A 24,202-nucleotide genomic window follows, 5' to 3' on the forward strand; every position below is an offset into this window, starting at 1 on the left:
TTCCTAGACATTTTCTGTAATAAGTGAAGGTAAATACAAAATGAACACAATGTCATTTGGTTATTTCAATGAACTGCAAATTTGCATATAATCCATTATATTTGGATTCTGAAGTATATTAGAGACAACATTAAGTAAACATTTGAAAAGCATTAGTACATTATCAACATAAAAGGAATATTTTTTCAAACCAAAATTAAAAAAAAAATCTTGTATAATAGAGGGAAGTATGCAAAAACTGACTATGACTGCAGTCTCTATTCCATACTTCCCACAAGAAAATCTCTCACATTCACACATATGTAACACATAAAGTAATTTTTCTGCATGCTAAAAATTGTATGGCATGGGATATATCTGTACTGTGTAAGGAAGCAGATTAAAAATAATTTAAAATCTAATGCCTTAGGCCAAAACAGAAATGTTGTGGAGCAAAGAAGAAAAGTGTTCATAGAGATTTGGAATGTCAGAATAGGTTTTTCTTTTGACCATTATCTTCCTTAGCACTGTTGGGTCACCTAGTTCTTCAGGGATAAATACTAAAAGTCCTCTCTAGGTCTTGTCAGACTTTTAGTTTTTTCTTTCAGTTTTTCTGTAAAGTGGACTAGACTTACTATCTCTTTTTGCACCTCAAGGTGGATTATTTAGAGGGACTTCATAAACCATCAAATCATTCCAAAGCAGGTGACTAAAAGCTAAAGTCTAAAAACCAAATATCTGAAAGGTGTAAAATTAATTAACATTATCAAAACTACATGAGGAAAGTGAAGGATACAGTACAGTGCCATACATTGACCTTCAATGCCATTCTGTGGCTCACAGCTTTCCATCTCATATTTCCAGGATCTTTGGAGGGCACAGAGAAAGCCTCTCACTCTTTCAAGAGATGTCCAGCCAGACCTCCACATATCCAGGCAATACACTCACGGAAAGGGGAAATGCTCACTGGCCTCAGCTGAAGGCACAAACATGCTTCTAAGATACAATATTTTGCATTTGTTGTGACAGGCTTTGTCAAGTTTTAGAACAAGTCCCAGCATATTCTGAATCCCTGATTTTACATACCTAGAGGTCAAATCTCTGATTATTACTACCAGACATTTATGAAGCCCCTGGAAGTTTATGCTAATTTTTATTACATTGCCTTAAAGAAGTTCTTTTCCTTTCACAGAATTAAAATTGTTTTGGAGGCAATCCCTGAAGCAACTATACAATAACTAAATGTTTCAGTTCCACAAAGAGAATTATTTCTGTTATCAAAACTTTTCTTTTTTAGTTGAACAGTATTTTTATATGAGTGAAATTACGAAGTGAAGTCAAAGGTGTGGAGTGTACGGTTTGATACCATTGATCAAAGACTGTCACACCCAAGAAGCAAAAAAGGAGCAGAACTAATGTCTGTTTAGTCATTTAGAAGTTGATCATGTTACTTGTGTAGAAATACATGCACCTCATAAAACAATGGCAATAAGTACATTGAAAATACTTGATATTTTCACTGCTTTTGGGGAAGATAAAGTCCCATCAAAATAGGACTTGTTCTACAAGCTTTCTGAATATTATTGATGCCAAGTAAAGATACCTTCCCATGGACACACAGTATTCCTACATTTTATGGACTTCCTCTGATTACTCACATTCTCATACAGGGCTTGCAGTGTCTCTAGGTCAACCACAGAGTTGTCCAAGTTCACAACAGCTATAAAAAAGAAAAAAGAAAAAAGAGTTAGTTGCTCAGGATGATAATCCAGCTGTGAAAGAAAGACTAGTCACAATACTCAGCAACAGTTTTTATGACCTACTGGTCATACAGCTTAAGGGTTTAACGTTATTAATGCCTTGAATAGTGCCGTTTCTAAGAGTATAGCTGGAAACCTGGCAGAGCCAGGTGTCAAGTGTTAAAGAATTCATCACCCTCCCCCCAAACACGCAAACATGATCCCACGAGTATGGCCATAGTCAGAGATCAGAGATAAGCTTTACATCAGACTTTCATGGTCCAGCTGAAAGCATTATAAAAATTTGTAAATCTGCACCGCAGCCACACACACACACTCACACAACAAAGCTCATTCCTGTCGCTGGTTGACTTCAGTCTTAAACTCATTAATCCATAAGTCAGCCAGTTAACTTCAAAACACCTGACAAGGGTCAAGTCTTCTATGCACTAAGCCGACACATTTAGTATGGATACAAAATATGCCTTTCCTGTTCCCAACCAATTCTGGCGCCACACACATACTGTATTTTGTTCAGCATCAAAAAGCCCCAGTGAAACAGCTCAAAGAGACTGATTTCTATCTACCTAACCTGGATTAAAAAAAAAAAAAAAAAATCATTAAGAGGTACACACATTTAGAAATGGAACTCTGACTCCCCACTTGTTAGAGAAACATTTCACAAGGCACGGGAAATATTTGTGCTAACTATTGAAAGATTGTTCTCAGTTAATATGAAGATTTAGTTTTCATATAGTGCTTTTCAGTCTTCCTCTTACATACTTTTGCAAGCACAGTGACCATTCATTTAAAAACTATATAAATCAAATTCTCCTCATCCAGATTTTATATCTTGATTTTTAGAATATTGCTTTATGTGATGGCAATGAATAATTTTTATCATGCTATACCAGTCTTTTCCTACTTTGCACTTCATTAATTTGTACCCTTTTTCTGTAATGGGCTCTTTGTGTGTGTTTGTGTGTGGTGTGTGAGGGCAGTTGTACAATAAGCTGAATAATTCCCCAGGTGAGATTAATCTAGAAATTGCAACATTGATCAGAGATAGAGACCTAGGTTACTTTTGGTCCTATAAATCCATGTCTTTAACTATCACAGAGAAATTCTGTATACACCTAAAGACTACAGAATATAATTCAAGCTCATGTGTTTCTGATTGGCCTAAAGCATAGGCTAGAGATAGCACTCTGAGTCTGGGACTCATCATGTTTCCCCTTTCCAGACCTGAGACACAGTTTTAGTTGCAGTATAAGAAAATTATAAACAAAAAAGTGTTGACCTTGATTAAACTAAGCAGGTCACACTGTATCTCTAAGCAGGGCACAAAGCTAACTTTATTGACTAAACCAAAACATAATATAAAAATTCTTTTTTTTCAGAAATAATGTAGTTTTCCTATTTTACCCTTACCAGAAAGCAATGTAGCAGATAATGCTGATACAACAGTTAACAGTTCAGAAAGCAACATGGTTTTTTTTGTTTTCTTCTGGGATAGGGGGCACATGCAGAAAGCTGCTAATAATTATTTGGGGTATTTTTAAACTTCCCTCCCCCATCCAAGTGTAATAATTGTTGCAACAGAGAATTAAAGATGCCCTCTACACAAGGCACGGTATTATACATTGTATTTAATAATCCCTGTTGCTCAATAAGACTATCTGTATGCTTAAAAATGTGCCAAATTAGCCTTGTAGAACTGGACATTAAAGTTAGCATGCAAATAGAAACTGGGTCTAGATAGGTTTGAGAGCTCTACTTTAAGAAAGCACTAACATCAAAGCCTATGTACAAACAGCTTTATTAAACCCAGGATATATTATGAAACTCAGTTTACACTATCTAACATTTCAGCACTTTTATGCTGACGCAATGTTTTCATGTATGGACACACTTGCAACCCTTCAACTATTTATTGTGAGTTGTGGCTGCCTTCTCCCTACTCCACCCCCCTTCCTTCCAGAGACTGTCCACTCCTGCACTAAGAAATTCAACATAAGCTCCTGCCCTGACTTTTGCTCAACGTTAAGATCACCCACGGATTACTCAGGGAGCAATAGAACACTTTTGTTTGAATGCTTGCAGGAGATAAGAGAACGCCTGGCAAACACAATGGTGCCAGGTCTGTGTACTTTCAACAAAACAGGTATGCAGAAGAGTGTACACACTTCAGGGAGCTGCTTAAAACAAATCAGTCTGAGACAAGGACATGGAGAAGTTAGGTCCTAGGATATATCCTACAAGTCTCTGCCTTCAAAGAGAAATGTATTTCCATATGTTTCATCTAAACCTGTGTATGTCCATAAGCAGCACTCCAACATATCACTGGGATTTTTTTATGTTCACCTTAGGCGTGCTCCCCATACTCTGAGGAGTCAGGATATGAGCTTCTGTTCTTAGACAAATTCTCAGCATTGCCATACAGAATATAATAGCTGGCAAAATAAATCAGAACTATTGCACATTTAATTCCATTATCTAGACAATTAGAACTTTAAAAAAAAAATAAATTATGTTTCCTTATGAAGCCAAGCTTACTAGTTAAACATGCCCCCTACAATCAGCATGACTACACAAACATCTAACCAAAGGATTCCATATGTGGTGGCAATAGGATGATGAAACACAGACAAAGATTAATTTCCTCATAAGAAAATATTTTTAGCCATGCTGCAGTTCCAGTATACTTTGATGCAAACAACTGGAGAAGGGGTTGTATTAGTCCTGCAGTTGCTGGATATTTTCACCCATGTCACTGGTTTAGAAAGTGATTTTTTCTTGTTAAAAAGATGACATTGAAATTTCTTGGCCTTGACTACTATGAAAGTGAAGAATATGTATTGGCTTTTGGTCTAACAGAAAGAACTTTAATCACATCAGACCCAGGGATTTAGTTCTTACTGTCAAGATCTCACAGTTTTGTTATTTTTTTGCATTCCTATTGCCACTGCTGCCAATAAAACCAGCTTCAGTTTCAAGCCCTAACACTGTAAAATTATTTGATGTATATATATATAATTGTGCGTATATACAAATTCATAGATACAATTAAATCCAATTTGAACCAAGTGTGTCTATATATCCACCAGAAAAAAGAAAATATTAATGTAATTACAAACCAGCAATTTATTTTTCTATTTAAGCAAGCCAGGGTCAACAGATGACTACAAATAATCCACCCAGCAAAATGATGGGTGGGGATCAATCACAAACGATTAGTTGATCCTATAAAGGACAGAGAAGAAGAAGACATTTCAAAGGATTTATAGCCAAATTAAAGGGTTTGGGGAACTCTTGTGTCTCCTAAGCTTTCCTGATATTGTCACTGTTTTGGTCACAATCGACATGGAAGTCTAAACTGGTATCATTGTGACAGGAAAAAATATCTTATTATCTAATGGCAGAATATGGAAATTTTAGCAGAATGGAAGAGTTCCTTTCAATTCAAGAATTCCTTTCAATTCTGTATTTCTACAATATAAATTGGAGTAAAAATATGTATACAAACTCACATTAGAAAAGCCAATTTAGACATTAGATTGAAGCTAGAAAGACAAAAGAAAAATGCAAGCAGAGAGACAAAGATCTACTATGCTTTTTAATATCAATTGATTTGCAAGAGTAGAAGTTATATCCCCTGACAGGAGGATATGTTGCTGGTAAAAAAGTGAGATTAGGGCACATGATCATATTCAGAGGCATATTTGAACTGAAAACTGATGGATTCTCTTCCATACATACAAAAGACAACTTAGAACAGAGACACAATTAAAAAAAAAAAACCAAAGCAAAACCAAACCAACAACAAAGCAAAATACTAAAAAATAAATCGAACAAAAATTATCACCACCTTCAAATCTTCAGGGCAAGACAGTAAACAAGCCAAAGAGATCAAACTTTTTTCCAGCAAATGTAATCCTGAAGAGGAAATATATGAGAAAACAGCATCAGCAGGAAGCTGCAGGATGCCCAGCATACTGTGAGGAAGACTACAAAGGGGAGTTGCTGTACTTTTGTCTTTGTCAGACAGATCACTGCTGTTGATATTCATATATTCATATATCTAGGAGCACATAAACTACCAGCTGCCACTAAACCAAAGCTGATAGGCAATGCAGACACAGCTAACCTACATTTCCCTGTGGCTATGAATCTAAATCCATCAATAGTACCACTTCTTATATAAGTTGTTAGAGAAAAGACAACTTCCTACAGCTACCCAGTCCTTGGAAAACCTATTTTGTTTCAAAGTCAAAAACTTTGGAATTTCATTTTAAAATGAAAAGGCCAAAATTCAAAGTTTCCCACTGAGTAGAATTTCAAAGAAAAAAAAGTGTTATAAACCAGACCCTCTGGGTCCAACTTTTGTGTCATAAAACTCTCATTAGCACAATCACATATGGATGACTTTCAGAAAGCTGGTATTCAGTTGAATTCATAGCCTTCCCTTTTCTCAGGGCAGGTTTCAAATCACACTCCATTTCTCTGGCCTTTCCAAGTATGCTTCCTAAGCTTTCCTGTCTCTGGACTCCGTCTAAAATTAAGCATCTCCTTGAAACCTCCTGGAAGCACTGCTGTCTCCCAAAAAACTGACTAAGCATTTTCCAAATCCTACTTGACTGATAATAGATTACAGATTACAGTTTAAATCCTCATAAACTATCAGTAGCTGAATTAAAACCATGTCTGAACCTGCACTGCTCTACTCAGATCCATCCTTCAGGGAGACAAACTAGCAAACCACCCTTCCAAGTCCTCCCTGCTGCTTTCCACCTCAACTGACTTCTCTGTGACTCTCCAAAAACCAAGCAGTATTGCTTCAGGAGGCCACTCCTTTTTTCCTCCTGCACATCTTTGCCTCCTCACTTTCACATCTGCTCTCTTTCTCTAGAAGAACACCAGGAGTTTCTGCAAGACTTCACAACTTCTCTGACAAATGGCAGAAACAGATGGTCAGTACAGCAAAATACAAAGGCAGATCTATTCTTCTTCACTGAGTGAAGGACCTCCTGCTTCTGCAGCAACTAACCACAGTACTCTTACCACATAGTTCTGTGTGTGGCACAGATTTGGGGGTTTCTCAGCTGTTGCACCCTTCATGACTCTAACATGCAAGATTATAGGATATTGAGAGGTTCCAATTTCCATGGTACTTTTTCCCGGCTTTGATCCTCAGATATTGTTGCCCCACTGAAATCATCTACAGCCCAGGAATATTACTGTAAGCTGAAGAATGAAAGAAACTGAAAATGCATCAATTTTACAACAAAAAAAAATCATATCAATATATAGAAACATAGAAAGAGTAAACTTTATTTAATTAAAGCCTCAAAATTACTAAGTAATTTTTTAGGCAGAATGATACCATTAAAATTCATTCAGTCAAATTTCACAGAACTTATAATTATTTTAAATTATCTAAAAAGGGTATTTGCAAGAAAAAAAAGGCACATAAGTAGATGAGTAGGTCCAATGTGTCACTTTGAATGATTTTCCTTGACTTATTATTTCTGAGTTAATTAAAAACAATAGTTTCCTCAAGAAAGATATATAGGCAGTATATAAAAAAAAATATATCAAAATCCAACACCATTAGAAAACCAGCATACTGGCAAAACCATAAAAAAATTGAGAACTCTGATACAAGAAAAACAAATCAGATAATATATAGCTTGATCAACTTACGCTTTTATCAACTAACAAAGAAAAAAGAATAGATATAGAATTGTTTAGTGAATACAGAATGGAAGCCTTCTCTGATAGGTGTCTTTGGAGGAAAATGCAAGAACATGACATATGCAAACACAAGCAAACCAGGAAAAAAGTCTCAACGCAGACAATTTCATCAGGTTCATTGGAATGACTTATAGCTGAACTGCTCAATTCAGAAGTAGAAGAAAAAACACCTGCATCAGTGTTCTCATCAACAAGAAAGCCAAAAGAGCCCAAGAAGATGATCAAATTGCAATGGCTTCTTTTGCTCCTATAAAGACTATGCTTGGATGTAATATCAAGTTACTTGCAAAATAAATCCAGATTTACATCCGATAAATACTTGGTATATTTACATTTACATTTATAATAAACTACTCTGAAAAACTTTCAGTCTCTTATTGGTTACATAGAAAAATAGAAAGACCACAACTTTCAAACTTCATATCCCACCCCCACTTCCCAGACCTGCAACCCCTACCCCCGTTTATTTCTTTTTCCCCATGCCACTTTTGGCATAATTCACCTAACATTCACAAGGTCATATTTTTATCTGTAAAGTTCCAACAACTTGACAGCTACTGCTATTTTCTTGGGACTCTTCTTTATCTTAAATAACAGAAATGTGAATCTCCAATGCAGAAAGTTAAATCCCATATGGAACTCTTTGAAATAAATGTTGTGTTTATGTGGCAGTGCTAAAACCTTATGTCCTTGTGCTAATGCAAGTTGAAGCAATCACACAAGGGCCATGACTATAATTTTAAAGTATCCTCAGAAAATAAGTGAAAGAAAAAAAAAATTCTTAAACATAACTTGTAAACTACACCCCCACTGAAAATTGGTAGGTGTGGTATGGCTGCATTGAATTAGCATAAATTAGTAACTTCATATTATTGCTTACCTTCTTGCCCTCAGTACCTTTGTGATATATTTTTCTATTTAGAAATACTCAAAATTTTCCTACTGACAATGTTAAAGTGCACAAAACATGAGGGAGACTGGAGCTTCAAGACAGTATGGATCAGAGGCAAGACACCACTTAGAACTGCTTGCACAGTTTTACTGTGGCAGTAATTCACCTTGATCTAAAGCTTGTGTGAGAAACCAGAACAGTAAACAAAATTTCCAAGCAGAAGCCATGGATTAAGTTGAGCTGTTGCTTCAGATGACTTAAGAATTTTAAATACCCAGAACATGCACTCCCATTTCTGGGAAGTGATAAAATAAGAATAAATTAAGCATGAATATATTTTGCAAAATGCAAAGTAATATAAGTAGAAGACTTCATTGAAAGGAGTGAATCTTTGGCATGATTTTTCTCTTATAAACTTAATTCAACTTTCAGACAGTTGTTCCCTAACTTGTATCCCTAATAAAAAACAGTATCAATAGAGGTTTTTTACAAACGTGTAAATATATATTCACACATGCAACAAAATATATCACCAGATTTTATACAGCTGTATACAGTTAATGTAAACAGTTACACTACATACATTTCAAACAAGTGCCTACTTTGTTAAGGACAGCAGTTACTGATTATGTGAAGTCAAACTTCATACACCTATACATTCTGTTTACAAAAAGCGTGCAAGTTCAGCTCGTAGAGAACAAATATATTTTGTTTGACTCAGTATGTCGCCTTCTTGTCTAGGCAGGAAAAAAAAAGGAGAGAGCAATGCTGTAATCCTTTCAGAATAAAATGTTTAAATACAAACATGATTGCCATTGTAGACTGTTTAATTTAGAGAGATTGTGTTTCAGTTCTGGCTTTGAGAGGTTTGCTGATTTGACTATAGAGGGTACTTCAATGCTTATCTTAATTGTTTAGATAAGATTTGTTTGAATTTGGCAGGTGAAAAAAACATGGGTGTGGGATATAGGAAGGTTGAGAAAAGACTGGCATTTTACCAGATTATGGGCATTTTAAACTACAGTGCATAGAGGAGCAAACAGTCTCAATGAACATGCCAGGGGCTGGGCATCGCAGAGTGAATTTGAAGTGCGAGACTGAGTGGCAGGATTCAAGATTTTCAACAAACTGAAAAGGATTACTAGGAAAACTCCCAAAACAATACTTAAGGCTTAACATAGTACACAAATGCAAATTATATAAGATACATTTAGATAAGTTAAAAAAAATATAATTCTGCTTTATGATTATAATAGGGGGTTGCTCTCTAGGTGAACTTCCTCACCCTTAAATGCATTTTTTAAGTGTCTCAAGAACAAGATTTCAATATAAAATTAATATTGGCATATAAGAATATTTTATATGTAAGAATTTCTTTGACAGAAAATATAATTGCTGCTATAAAAAACCTCAAAGCTCTTTGCTTTTATTTCAGTATCAGTTTGTACTAAGCTTTTTCACTTTCTGGGTAAGGTAGTAGAGCATGCCACAGGCATTTCATTTAAAGAGTCTCAAAAGAAAGCTTGTCATACCTGTCAAGTATATATTTTTTTGGGGCAGACTACTAGAACATGATATCTGAGGAATATATTTTGGGGATGTTTATGTGTCAGTATGTATTTACAGTGCACGTTATAAAAACAAACTGTACAAACATATCAGCTGCAAAAGCACATACCAGTAGGTTTGGCATTGTGCATCAATCTGTCTGAAGACAGACATGATCTGTATCTTTAAAATTCACGACTCAGGTGACATAAAATTTGGTTTTCCTGCATGCTAAACTTTTCTTTTAGATTCTTGGTTTCAATGGCATTAAGACCACGAGTTCCACAGGCTAATTGTACCAGTGATTGTGTAACAAAGACATTAGAGCAAGAGTTATTTGGAGTACAAATGAGACTTCAGGTTTCAAACTAATTGAGACTTTGAATTACGTGTGGATTTCTTTCAGAATTCAAATTTTCTGGCTTTTTATTTAATCCCACATAATCTATTTCTAATCTATTTCTAGCTCACAATAAAAAAAGTCATGTCTAGGTCTGAGAAGTGCAGCCCACAAGCAAGAAGACAAGATTTTTATTTCTTGCTTTAGGGATATAATTAAAAATTATAAACTGAAGTAAAGTGTGAGAGGAGGAGGAAGAAGAAATTTATTTTGAACCATCCAGTAGTGAACTACTGTATTTGATAAAGTTAACAGGACTAGCACAATCCTTTTCCCCCCCAAATAATAGATTCTCTGAAGGAACAGTTAACTTGGGGTCTTAGCTATTTTTTCCCAATTTACTCTTAGTTAGTGCATAGTTAATGGAGCTCCCGTTGTGTCTGGTTGGCAATTTAGAATACTTACATTAAATTATTTGTTTAACTAAATGAGTTAATAACTGCCCAGCTCATAGATCTGAAAATGCAATTGTTCCTGAAACATTGCCACAATGGAGAGAGTATCTTTGGCTTTCATAGGACTCTGCTCTCAGTTTACTGCAAATATCTTTATCACCCTTAAAACGAAAGGTAATAAAAATAGTGTTTAATCCTCACTGAAATCCAGGTGGCAACGTTAATGGGAGAGCTGCTCTTTGCTGAGCAGACCAAAACTCACCCAAATAACTGCTTTGATTGCACTCTTTGTAATCATGATCAATGACTAATCCGAAACTCTCAAGGAGTGGCTAGAAGTTAAAGCAATTTTTGGACTAGAGCTAGAACCGGTGTAGTATCAAAAAGACCAACAAAGCAGACAGCACAATGACCTCAAGAACTTGTCTTTCTATTGAATTGCTTGATTTATTTAACTTACACAAAGAAAGCTAAGAAGCTACATGCCTGCATAACAAGATACCTGAAAGTATATGGCTCTGTAGTTTCACAGACCAAAAGCATGAAAGAATGAAGAGTATCTATAAATTAATCTGACAAATTCACTATGGAGAGCATATTTAAAGTGCTAAAATTGAGGGAAAACAACCTTTAGAGCAATGTTTCACGATATATGTTGACTTCTCCATTACTTAAAGTATTTCTAGAAATCCTACACTCACCAAAGGCAACTGCAAAAATTTCAGCAACTTCAAAGAAAGCAAAAGGTTGAAGGGTCAGAATTTCAGCTGGAACTTAAGATCATTTATACTGCTAAAGCATTCATATTTATATAGACTAATAGCCTGAGGTAGAAATTAGCAGGCAATATTACATAACTTGCCTTATTAAGCAGCCAGACTAAATGCTTAGAATGCTCTTTCTAAAAACTTAGACTTGAGCTGCACGTTTGCCCTTTGCTAAGTCTCTCTGAAATTCTCTACCAGTCTTCTGTAACATCACCAAGCCTAAATCATTTTACACAGACTACATGGAATGTTGTTACCATTTGATTATTTACAACAGAAAGTAATGCAAGTTCTTTTAGCCATGAGGACACCTATTATCATTCAGAAACAAGCTTTCCCTGCTTACTGCTTCAGCTAGCCAGTTGTGTGTGATATCAGTATCCATACTAGCAGAATTAGCTAGAAGCACTCCTGGAAGCATACAGGGTTCTCAAAAGTCATGCAAAGCACATCCTCATTTGCTTACAATTGTTTTACAGGCAATTGTTTAGTCACAACTCAAAATGCAAATTTTCCCAGTCAAGAATTACAGAAACAAACCATTTGAGTGGTTTCCTCTCAAGTCTAAATTTCTCTTTCCTTCTGTCAAATGGTGGTAGTATCTAACTGAAAAAAAAAAAAAAAAAAATACATACTCTCAATTTATTCTCAAAATCAATTTAAAATTTTATTTTTGGCACAGCAGAGAGCATACTAGATGTTGCCTACTATTCCACATGGTTGCCCTGTCTGACGTCTGGATAAACACACCAGGGATTTCATCGTATTAAGGCACGTTAAGCCTTTCACCAAATATTCTCAAGTTAGAGTACTAAGGAGCTACAGATGCTAAGAAAATGATGTAATGATCTTGTGACACCACGTTATAACTGTGGTAGGATTATGAAAATAATGCAAAAAGATTTTTGGCTAGATACATGACAGAAGACAAAGCTTTACTAATTCAAATCACAATACTGTGATAGCTCAGTACAGACGGATGCCTGTATGTGGTTTAAGTTCCATCTTTTTTCACACTCCAAAGCATTTTTTAAAAGCTGTTATTAATTCTAGGAAATAAAGGCTGGGGTAACACAAAAAAAAAAAGCCCAAAAACCTATGTAGGCAGAAAACCAAAATACATATATTAGAAGAAAAAGCCCTAAAAGTTAGTTGGAACCACATATGTACATTTATTACAGTATCATGACTAGCTTCGGCCTACTGAGTACTTTCAGATTATGGGAGGCAGTCGATATTGTTTCAGTTCAATAACACGGAGCTGTATTTTGTGTCTAGGTAGCAAAAGCAATTGCAACTTCACTAAAAACAGAAAACACATGACACTGAAACAGATCCTAACATCTATTGCTTGGGGAGGTTTCATGTGAAACAGCAGAACAACAGAAATTAACCTGATCTTTCATTGCCTGTGGATAACAACAAAACAAGGACAGACGATAAAGCAGTAAGGAGGAGAAATCCAGGTACTCCATAAAGTGACAGGCACAGGAGCACCAACAGACTGACTGCAGCACGGGGAGCAGCGGGCGCTCAGACCAAGAAAAAACCCGTAATTTCCCCGGCACTCTCTCTTACCCTCCCCTACCACGCATGATGCACGGACACAGCAAACAAGCCACTTTACCATCTTCCCTGCCCCGGCGCTACCGTTTAGAGGAGCCATTCCCTGCGAGAGGGCTGCGCCGAGGGGGCTCGGCCGGGCCGGCTCCCCCTGGCCCGGGCCGCTCCTGCCGCAGCGCGGGCCGCGGTTGCCACCTGCTGCCCGAGCGGGGAGCCGGGCCCGGGCCGCCCGGAGGGCAGGGCCGGCACAGGGACGGGCGAGGGACGCGGGGTAGGGGACGGGCGAGGGACGCGGGGTAGGGACCGCCATGCGCCACGGGCACCGCCATGCGCCAGAGGCACCGCCGTGCGCCAGGGGCACCGCCGTGCGCCACGGGCACCGCCATGCGCCACAGGCTGCGGTAAGCCGAGCTCACCGGGGAAAGGCCAGGCTGTGCGAATGATGCGAGTCCCTAGAGGCACCTAACATCTGCAAGGGGAAGATTTGTATTCGCTGGAGGATGCGATGGTGTTCCGGCTGGAACAGAAGGGCGGTAATCAGAGTGACAGCGCGATGCAAGGCTGTACACGGTGCCATAAAGGCTCGCAGCAGAAGAGGCAGCGAATACTGACGGGAGCATTAGCGGGTAAGACAAAGCAATTGAGTGTAAAAGATCCACCGCACTCCCTGTGGAGGAAAGTCACGCCTAAATAGAAAAAACACCGTCAGCGCCCTCTTACAGACCACTCAACAAGCATCTGAAAATGACTCCTAAATGGTATTTTACCATTTATGTGTAAGCCCGTATGCCACAGAGAAAACATACTATTGCAAGGTTTAATCTGTTACCCATATTGCTTGAAGCATCATTCACATCTAAATTTTACAGCATCAGAGTTATTACTCAAAGGAGCTAGGCAGATTTACCAAAAGAGGTGAAGTAACATTTGATCTGCTTCTGAATAAAGTACAAAGCACGTGCAGACACCAAACCAGCCTTTATCGAAATTTCTCCGTAGAACGAGGGAATAAGCATTTTAGGAGTAAGACCATAAATTTAGATTTTACAACCAGAAATTAGCTTAAAATGAGAAGATAGTTGAAAGCCTAAAAGAAGGTCGAAGGTCAGAAGAAAGATTATAGACACTTCATTACAACCACAGAGAAAAAAAAAAGTCAACTGATAATTTTAAATGCACCCTTTTTCCCTCCCTTGTGTTTTCACATTTCCAATATTCTACTTCTCAAAATCACAGATATGATTAACTATAAGAGCATGGCAGACACCTGTAAATAAAATATACTCTTCAAAAGTGGAAATCAGCCAAAGAAAACAAAAAGCAAAGTCTTGGAAGTTCAATGTAAATTGGACAAGAACAAAAAGGTCTAAACCAAACTTGCCAAATGCATAAAGCTAGTAATAAAACTGCTTTCAAACACATCACATGTATGAAGCCTGACAGGAAACAGCTGGGCATGCAGATAATCTGGCTGTAAAAAGAGCACAAAAGAAAGAGAATCAGAAAAGGTTAAACAAAGTATTTGTGTAAGGATTCACAACCACAGAAAAGGTCAAAGAGGTTCTCAGACAAGTTCTATACTCCTCAAGTGATATGTTTTGGGCACTGCCTCAAATTGAACAAGCATCAGAACATACAAATGAAAATTTTAAGAGGATTCCTCAGATGATACTGGAAACTACAAACCAGTCAATCTGATTTTTATGCCTGGAAAATGCCTATGTATTATACAGAAGGTTTTTTTTAAAGGACATACAGCTAAAACAATGGAATAAGAAAGCAAAGTAACAATTTGTAGCAGGCACTCGTGAGCAACAAATTAAGTAGTGCTGCTATAATGGAGTGTTCACAAAGGCCCAGGTAAGAACTACCAGGTTAATACCGAATTTGCAAAAGGCTCTTTACTATCCTTACCTAATGTTTCAGAAAAAAACATGTTGTGGTGGTATAAGAGGAAACCTCTTCTTGGATTTAAAGCACCCAAACTAACAAACAACCAAAAAAAAACCCAAAAAACTATTAAAAACCAAAACCTGCTCAAAAAAAAAAAAAAAAAAAAAAAATAGAAAGATCAATTACCAAACTGAATTATTAGTTTTCAAAGTAGAGATTTACAGCAAAGAAGCCTTACTAGGACCTCTAAAGGTTACTGTGCTGTTTAATGAACATGAGGCGTCAATGTTCTCAGATAGTAACACCATTTAAAAGCTGACCACAAACACATATAAAAGAATCTCTCAAATACTCAGTGTCAATACATGCAAAGTAGATGGGAAGAAAAGGACCCAGACTGTAAAAGTCCTGTGATGCATACAAAAATCAGCAACTGCTACCCCAAAAAGACACTCAGATTTTTTTCATAGTTTCCTGAAAACACAAACTCAAAAATTAGCAGCAGTGAAAGGCAAACAAAATATCAACAACAATACAGAAAAAGCAGAGCCTGAAAGAAGGTGGTGTGACATCTTGGCACAGGCATATGGTGCACAAAGATCTTGAAAGCAGCCTGCAGAGCTAGCCAGCCACCTCATTGGCAAAGAGTAGAAAGAATCCTGGAGTGTAGACTGGGGACAAGGAGAAATCAAGAGAACGGATAACATGAATGCAAGCTGTTCCAAATAAACTTTTCAGTTTGAAGTAAATTCCTGCAATAAGGTGAGACCTACAAAAATTACATAATGAGCAGTCAGTGCCACTCACCTTAGCTTTTTATTTTTATTTTTATTTTTATTTTTATTTTTATTTTATGGTTAGCTGCAGAGTAGATCAGGTACAAAGCTAGGTAGATTTTCACTTGGTCAAATGTAACATATAGTTTTAATTGATTTTTAAAAAACACTGATTAAAATACAGTTATAGGTACACTGAATATAAAAAAAATTACCTATTTTTCTTGCAATGATACTAAATCCCCATTTTATCTACCTTGTATTTAAATTGTTAATTGTTAGCAGCTATATACATATAAGTGGCATTAATGTTTGAATGCAAATTTTTTGTATGTATAAATGTATTCAAATCTAAAAAACTCATGAAAAATCACAAACTGTTGTGGCAAACATCCCTTTCTTTTAAACTTTTTGGTTTAATGAAAAAATATGTAACTGTATTAATGGAATTTTAATTAATAGGGATTTCTTAATTTTAATAATGCTAGAACCCCTATGAAGTTCAGCAGTATATAAGAGCATGACCAGTGGAAAATACTTCTGCTATAAAAGAGACACAAGGTGCTCTTTTTCTCCCTCCTGCACCCAATTTGTACATGGTACTAATGCTAACAGCACATTTGGTTGTTTTTATGCTGAGAATTTTGTAATCATCCCTCTTCTGAGTGAGTACATAGTACACAAATGAAAAATAACAGTACTAGTTTTTTTCTTTTGGGAGAAAGGAACATTACTGAAACTTTTCTCTAACTTTCAAAGCTAGCTCAGATTTGAAAGAAAAAAACCCCATGGTTTCAACTGAAACAACAGACAGACAATGCAGTTACATTTTCTTACAAAACTTCTCTATTAAATTACATTCATATGTTCTTAACAACAACAAAAATGTTTAATTATCCAAACTGCCCAATGTGGCAGTAATTAGTCTCTGCTGATTCAAATATTGTGAAGAAAACTCAATATTATTTTCCTCATTTAAAACCTTAAACTTAAGTTCTTTAAAATGCATTTTGCATCATAGAAAAAAGAATGTATAATTCTATAGATTTGTTTTTAAGTGTAAATTAGAAAGAAATATATGACATAAACCATTCAGTTCCTTTCTTGATGACACTAATATTTCTGTGCTTCATTATCGTGATGCATCATATATATATTAACAGAAAACTATGATTGAAGTTGTATTTTTCCCTTAACAACTGTTGCTATTTCTTTATTAACCTCTGTTCACTGTAAATTAAGTTTCAGAAAATCTTAGAAGATAGAAAGAGGAGTGGAAGCATGCTTTAAATATTCCGGACAGACTTTCTGGACCTTTACCCACAGCTCAGGGGTTTATGCCAAATTCATTGGAAACTCCACCTGTCTCCAAGGACCTTTGTTGTCCTTCCTCCCTAACTGTGTCTGACAGGAGTGGCCAGACTCCAAGGGCTCCAAAATCACTGCTCAATGCAGAGCACTGTGGGCAAAATAACAGCATTAAAGCAATGGAAACATCTGCAGCAATACATATATGTGACACTCTAACTCTAGTTAAATTTATTCTATAATAGTAATTTTGTGTATTCCATTATTTTCCTTCTCAATAATTTCCCAATAGGAGCTTCTAAAGTAATTAAAAGCTAATAAAACATTTAAGCATCCAACCTAACAGCAGGCATAATGCAATGAGTATGGTAGCAAAAAGTCTAGAAGAAGTAGAGGAATAAGACTCAGAATTATCTGAGGAAGTGCTGGCACATGAGACAAAACTGCTGAATCAAAGCAATCTTTACTTGGGCTTGTCTCTGAAGAATCTAAATAGGCATTGGAAAGGCTATCAGAAGTTTACATCATAATCTTTTAAGGTTTTGGCCATTTGCATGTACAATATTTGATTAGGGAAAAAAAAGAAACAATAAAAGAATTAATATTATCTACTAATAAACCAGAAGTAACAGGTAAAGTCTCAGACTTTGTAATTAACCTGCACTGATTGCAATAGCTTTATTTATCATTAATTTAAGAAAGAAATAAAGAATTGCCACCTAAGAGAAAAAGTCTGCATATCTTCCTACAGCCAACATTTTCCCCCATAACTTTAAAGGACAGAAATAACAATTTTGGGCAGCAGATTTATTTATACTTTCTAGTATAACAGTGGCCAGATAATTTCATCTGATCATGTATTGTTTTGTCCTCATAACTTGTTTGATCAGTAAGATGTCTTTTAGGAAGGTACTGAAATACTTGTGAAGAATGGGTACTAAAAGTTTCAAATGATTGTGCTTGTTCACACACGTTGTTAGGATAAACAATGCTCAGATCACCTCTGGACTCTCTATAAAATAAACTCAGCCTGAGTCTTATTTTCCAGATGATCAGTCATTCTTTCCTGATTGCTCTCCATTTAGAGCATCTCTTGGACCCAGACTACGTGATTGTTCAATACATGAATAAATCCTGCTCAGAACATTGAAGTAATGCAGTGTAAGGGACATTTTATCATCCTTCTCTAGTGAAATCATTTAGTTAAACCTTCGACAAAGCCTCTCCTTGCTCATCATTTCTACATGTCAGCATGAGTGGTCAAGTAAGAAAACAAACCCAAGATTTTCTCTTGTTCTTTTGTCACTAATAGTCAAATAATAAGAATAAACATTTCTTTTTCTTGCTAACATTTAAAGTATGTTCACTTCCTGCACATCTGTCTTGAATTCAGGGCAGAAGATATGTTTGCTGTTCAAAGTTGTACTGCTGTTAGCAGAACAAACTCTGCTGCAGATAAAACTTCCAGTAAAATAAGTTCAAATCCAGATTACAAGGTTGGATTTTACCAGCTGTTGGTGAATCTTCCTGCCCTTTCTGTAATTGTTTTTCCTATTAATTCTTTTTTGAGGTTTGTAATAGACAGTGTCTTGGCCTTCCCTTTCCCCCCCGCCCCCACCACTGCAGATATCAAAGTGGGACAGGTAGTTCCATCAAATTCTGCAGACAGCCAGTGTTTTAGAGTGGGGGGACAAATGACTTATTAAATGAGGAAAATGAAAGTCATGCAAAATTCAGAGGCAGAAATCTCCAAACTACTTCCAGTAGAGCCAGGGCAACCACAAGGCACTATGCAAAATTTTACAGAAAAAATAGTTAAGAGTATTGTAGCAACACAGTCCCTGGAGTGAAAAACCTTGTTGAGAGAAACTCAATGAATTGGAAAAGATAACAAATAACTTCAAAAGACAAAGAACTGCACAATGCCATTTTTGAGAAACTTTTACTTTCAACATTTAAAAGGCATGCTTAGAACTAAGACAATTTTCATGTCCCAAGGAATAATTTCCATATATTAAATGAATACTAGATTAAAATCTCACTGTGCAATAAATTTAATATTTAGCTGCAAAAAATACCAAATTTTCCTTTTTTCCTGGCTGACATCTCCAGTTTAATTTTTTCCTTCTATTTTTATACACACACAGAATAACTTTTTGCTATTCTTACAGCACTTATTGCCAGTTGCAAACACAGAGGAAGAATCACTGTTTCTTTATAAATAAGGGGATTGGGGAAGGCACTGACAAATTTATCTGCACCATGCCTGCAATTTTAAAAAGTTGTTATCTTTCAAGTGCTGACAGAAAACTTGAACAAAGATATCTTATTTACAAGACATGGTCCCTAAATGCAGACACAGGCTTAATATGTAATTATATTTTAATGTATAGTGTGTTCATCATAGGTTACTCCATGCAGTTACACCAGAATCTTGTTGTATCCCTAATCTGAGCAGAATTAGCATCTCTGAAAGGTTAAGAAACCCCCCAAAATATAAATGTTTAAACCCCAAGTCTCTTCTCTAGGAAGAAAATCTGAACTATAAAGGAAAAAGAGGCAAGAAGTGCTTGTTTGGCATTTCTCAAGTTTTGGCCTTATCATGCAGCCAAAATACAGCAATGTTTCCAGTGGGAACATAACACTGGATAAAGAATATTTGTGGTATAAAGAAAACACAAAAGCAAGGAAAATGCCTGGATAAAGTGTTTTGCATAGTTGATAGATGATTGCAGAAAAACCCAGGCATCAGTAAGACCTTGCATGAAATCAGAGAAACCACGAGAACTGGTTTTAGTGCTAATTACAGAGAAAGGGCACTGTAACTAAAGAACCAACATTTCTTACAGTTCTAGCCTTGTCTGCATAAAGTAGATGGGTGTTCTGTTAGCAATTAGAATCTACTAAAAAATATCTCCAAAACAACAAAAATTAACCTAGCAAACTTTGAAGCACTACTAGAAAGACACTCTAGAGTTCAGAACAAATGTGCTCTGATTATTACAGCTAGTCCTTCCACACTATAAAAATATTTTGAAAGCAGACAGGCTCTGGACATTTGTATTACTAAACCTACTTCCAAAGCTGGAAGCAGACAAATGCAATTCTACAAGCAGACACTTAACAGCCATATAATAAAAGAAATCTATTTAAGATGTATTACAATATACTGAGATCTTCTATTAAATGCCACATCTGATCAGATATGCAGACAATATTCTTGCAGACAATATTTCATTATCATTTTGTAATCTTAAGCAAATAAAACACCACCAAATAAAGCAAAAAAAAAAAAAAAAAACCACTAAGAAAAAAAAAAGCAAATAAAACACTACACCAAAAACACGAACCAAAGAACAAAAATTTTACAAGACATTAAATACAACATTTGACGAGGTATCAAGCTATTTTAAGGTCTTCATCTAAACACAATATGATTTAAGACTTGAAATCATAAATTTATTAGATGGATTAGTACCCAGCATAATTGTTTTCCCTTCTGTTCATGTAGGACTTCAAAATTTTTCAAAAGCACCAGAAAAATACAACACAGTAAGTAGTATGCAAAACAAGAAACAGAATATCACTCAGCACTGAAAGTTTCTCCCTCCTTATGGGTGCCTTTCTGGGAACAGTAAAAACAAAAAAAAATTACATTTCTGTGATTTGCATGAACACTGCATTCTAAAAACATGCTTTATGTTTGATATAGGGAATATCTACAAGAAAATTGTAAGTTGCCTAGTACCACAAATGGTCAGGAGGGGGTGGGGGAAGGTTTCATTTGACTACAGTCCTTATTTATGTAAAACAATTGCTTGTATTATTCTGAGATGTGTAAGTTTGTGTGTCAGTGTACATGAAACATAAAAAAATTTCAAGACCACTGCTAAAGCCCTGGGCCAGGGGACAAAGAACACTAATAACATTTTTTACTGTATTCATTGTCACACAACTTAAATATTAATGTATAAAGATGCAAATACATCAACTGGCTATTTTTCTTAATGCAGGCACTTGATCATTGCTTGAGTTTTTGTTAGTACATTCTTGTTAGTATATTCAAATTGCAACAGAAAATCCTAAATGTTATAAAACTCAAATATATAATATTTGTAAATATATATAATACATATAATATATGCAAACATTTTGTTTTTAATAAGGAATTAACACCTTGTGTACATAAAGGTAAAGTTAAATACTTGGGGTTTTGATTTTATAATTTCTGCATGAGCTCTATGGTTAGATCACTCAGAGACCTCTGCATGGAGTGAATGATTCCAGAAATACTTCTGGGCAACATCTTTATTTTCCTTGTCCCCACCATGCAAATTTATTTCCTTCTCCTCCCCACATTTCCTCCATGCCTATTTTATGTTCTTTAAAAAAAAAAAAAAAAAGAAAAAGAAAATAAAAAGAAAAATGAAAACAGAAAAAAAGATTTCTAGCAACAACAATTCTCACAAATTCCCCCCACCAGAAAAAATTTTCTGGTGTTTGTTCAATGACTTGTGCACAGCAAAGGAATAAAAGAACTATGAAATTCCCTTTTGCAAAGACTTTTGACTTTAGAAAACAGCTATTGAAAGAGGAATATACAAAATCTGCACACAGCTCTTAGATGATCATGTGTGCTTAATATTGTAATAGGATAAAGGTTAAGAATAATATTGTTTGACCCCTTCAACTACTGACATTCATGCCATGTTATTGTTAGTGTTGCATGTTAAGCAAGCAAATTTTCAATGAACTTGTGTTGGCTTTACCACAGACACAGATGTTAGGCGGACTCCTTTTTTCATAAGGTTCTCATTATTAACTGAAACCAAGTTGAATATTTGACTGAAGGAAAGGACCATATCATTGTTTTCAGATTTTGCTCTATGACTTAACAGAACTACATCTGCCAGCTTTGGAAATACCAAGTACTTCTTGGCGCCAGTGCTGGCGCCTTGCTCTATGACTACCATCTTAAGCGCTTCAGCTTGAGGAAGTCTAGTAACCATCAAAACAGTTTAATAAAACCTTAAAACTGTGATTACGAGTTACTCACTAGCTGACAGAGGGCTCTCAAATTTGTTCTATTTACGAATAATTTCGCAAAATAAGTAAATCACAGTAAACTGAATGCATGGCTGTAAATATGTAGCCTAGAAAGTTCACAAGATGTTTCTGTGATTTATGAAGTCTGTGTTATACTTGAAACCACATTTATTTAATAGATAGGCTGGCACTTCACAGGATAATTCAATCTGCTTCAAATCTATCCAAAGCCTTTGGGAAACATAAGGGATGCTCTGAATATAAATGCAATTCCACTTTTCACCTTTTTGCACTACTGTCTCTTAGCATAAATGTGAAAAGTATTACACTCCCCTAAAAGACCTCACTTTGTAAAAAATGCTGTTGAAGATGAAAGAATGCCACAGTTTGTGCTAACCCAAATATAGGAACTATTTTGTAAAACAAATAAATTAAACACCATAATTCACTTTTCTGGATATATCCCAAGGTTATCTGAATTCAAATAAACAACACATCATTCTTTCCTTTCTCAAAAGGACCAAAAATCAAAGCATCTATATTATATACCACTTATACAGCTGATGCTGAAAGTGGGACATAAATGCCAGAACAAGCTATTTTCAGAAAATATAATGCAAAAAAGGCCTCATATTAATTTATTTTATATATAAAAAGATGTAAATATTTAGCATTGCCAGATAAATAATTATGTGATCTGAGCATAATCAATAGTTATTTCACTTACCATGCTGAATGTCCTTCATGTCTAAATGAAGACTAGACATTAATATTCCAACAGCTTGAGATCTTTTGTTACTTAACAACTTGACAACCTGCCAAAAGAAACACAAGTATTGTTATCTTATGCAGGGTAATGTACAAGATATTTCTCATTACTAATGACACATTCAAGAAATAGTTCTTTGTAGTCTATATACATATCAATAAATGAGCAAATTTATTATTCCTAAAGTTTGCTTCTGCTGTATAAATCCATTACAAGTGTATGTAACTTTGTCACCTAGTTGAATTTAGTGCTAAAGGAGTCACTATAAAGGTTCCTCTACTCTTCCTTCTTCATTAGAATGCACACTTTACTTCACACTGATGTTACTAAGTGTATGAAACACGTTGTCAAATAAAAAAAATTCCAACTGTGTCTATCTTGGAATTGCTTTGATTTCCAAAACCACACAATGACTTCCATCTTTGATGCAAGTTAAGACTGTGAGAATTTGTATTTTATTTGAATGTTTGACGTAGTAGGCGCCAATATGAATTTTATTTTAAAATCAAAATAACCACGTACACATTGGGGTTTTCTTTGATCAATTTAAGGATTATAAAAGGTCACAAGGCTTTTTTGCTTTCAAAATAGAAAAAAATAAAACCAAAATCAAGCCATCAAAATGTCTTCCTTTAAGGGGCTAAAATCAGTGATTAAAACAGACTTTCATAAATGTTGGTTTTGCAAGCATAAAAGCAGCATGCAATTCACAGGAGTATCTCACAAAGGGCTCTAAGTTGTTTGAATTCAACTTGATGTAAATTTTATATCATTGTTAGGAGAAACAAGTAATGCCAGAAAAGGACCCTTATCTGTAAAACGATATGATTCTAGATGAAATAATTTTCAATGCTGGGATTCAACCATTGCATAGAAGAAAGACGTTAATATTTACTCTACATAGGTTGCTGAGTTTTACACTGTACTAAATGCACTGATGAAAACCTTTCTGAGTCACTTGGAGGAAAAAAGGACAGACAATTAAAACTGTTAGTTCACGACAGGAAGCATATACATATTTTTTCAAGTTACACTGTTATACCATTGCAGCACCAAGAGGCTGTATTATTTACAGATACACTGGCAAAATTATTTACAAATCAATTAACAGAAAAGACATTAGAAAAAGCAGAATTAAGTTAACCAGAGTAAAGAATTTCATGATCCAATTCACATCTGAAAAATTCGAACAAGTACCCAGAAGATGCCCTGTGATTCACTGAATCATTGCCAACTTTGATTCACTTACATTTTCATATACAGGTCTGTACACTGATGTTTGAACAGCAGAAAAAGAAGGAAAAGCCTGATCCTGAACTCTGCCACTGAAACTACTTAGGAAAGGAAACTTGAGAAACTCACTGTACTTACAA

The 24,202-nt window shown here is 35.6% G+C and overlaps 1 protein-coding gene across 1 annotated transcript in view; it reads right to left on the bottom strand.

The window, feature by feature from the left end:
• FMN2 (formin 2) overlaps window positions 1-24,202 on the bottom strand; it is a 153,060-nt gene that overhangs the window by 68,476 nt on the left and 60,382 nt on the right. Inside the window, exons 8-9 of the mRNA XM_056486928.1 lie at window positions 22,788-22,875; window positions 1,638-1,699 (exon numbers count right to left, since the gene is read on the bottom strand). Coding sequence (XP_056342903.1) covers window positions 1,638-1,699; window positions 22,788-22,875 — 150 coding nt within the window. The remainder of the gene's footprint in view (window positions 1-1,637; window positions 1,700-22,787; window positions 22,876-24,202) is intronic.

This window comes from Oenanthe melanoleuca, chromosome 3 (assembly GCF_029582105.1).
Source record: "Oenanthe melanoleuca isolate GR-GAL-2019-014 chromosome 3, OMel1.0, whole genome shotgun sequence".
Classification (NCBI taxonomy): domain Eukaryota; kingdom Metazoa; phylum Chordata; class Aves; order Passeriformes; family Muscicapidae; genus Oenanthe; species Oenanthe melanoleuca.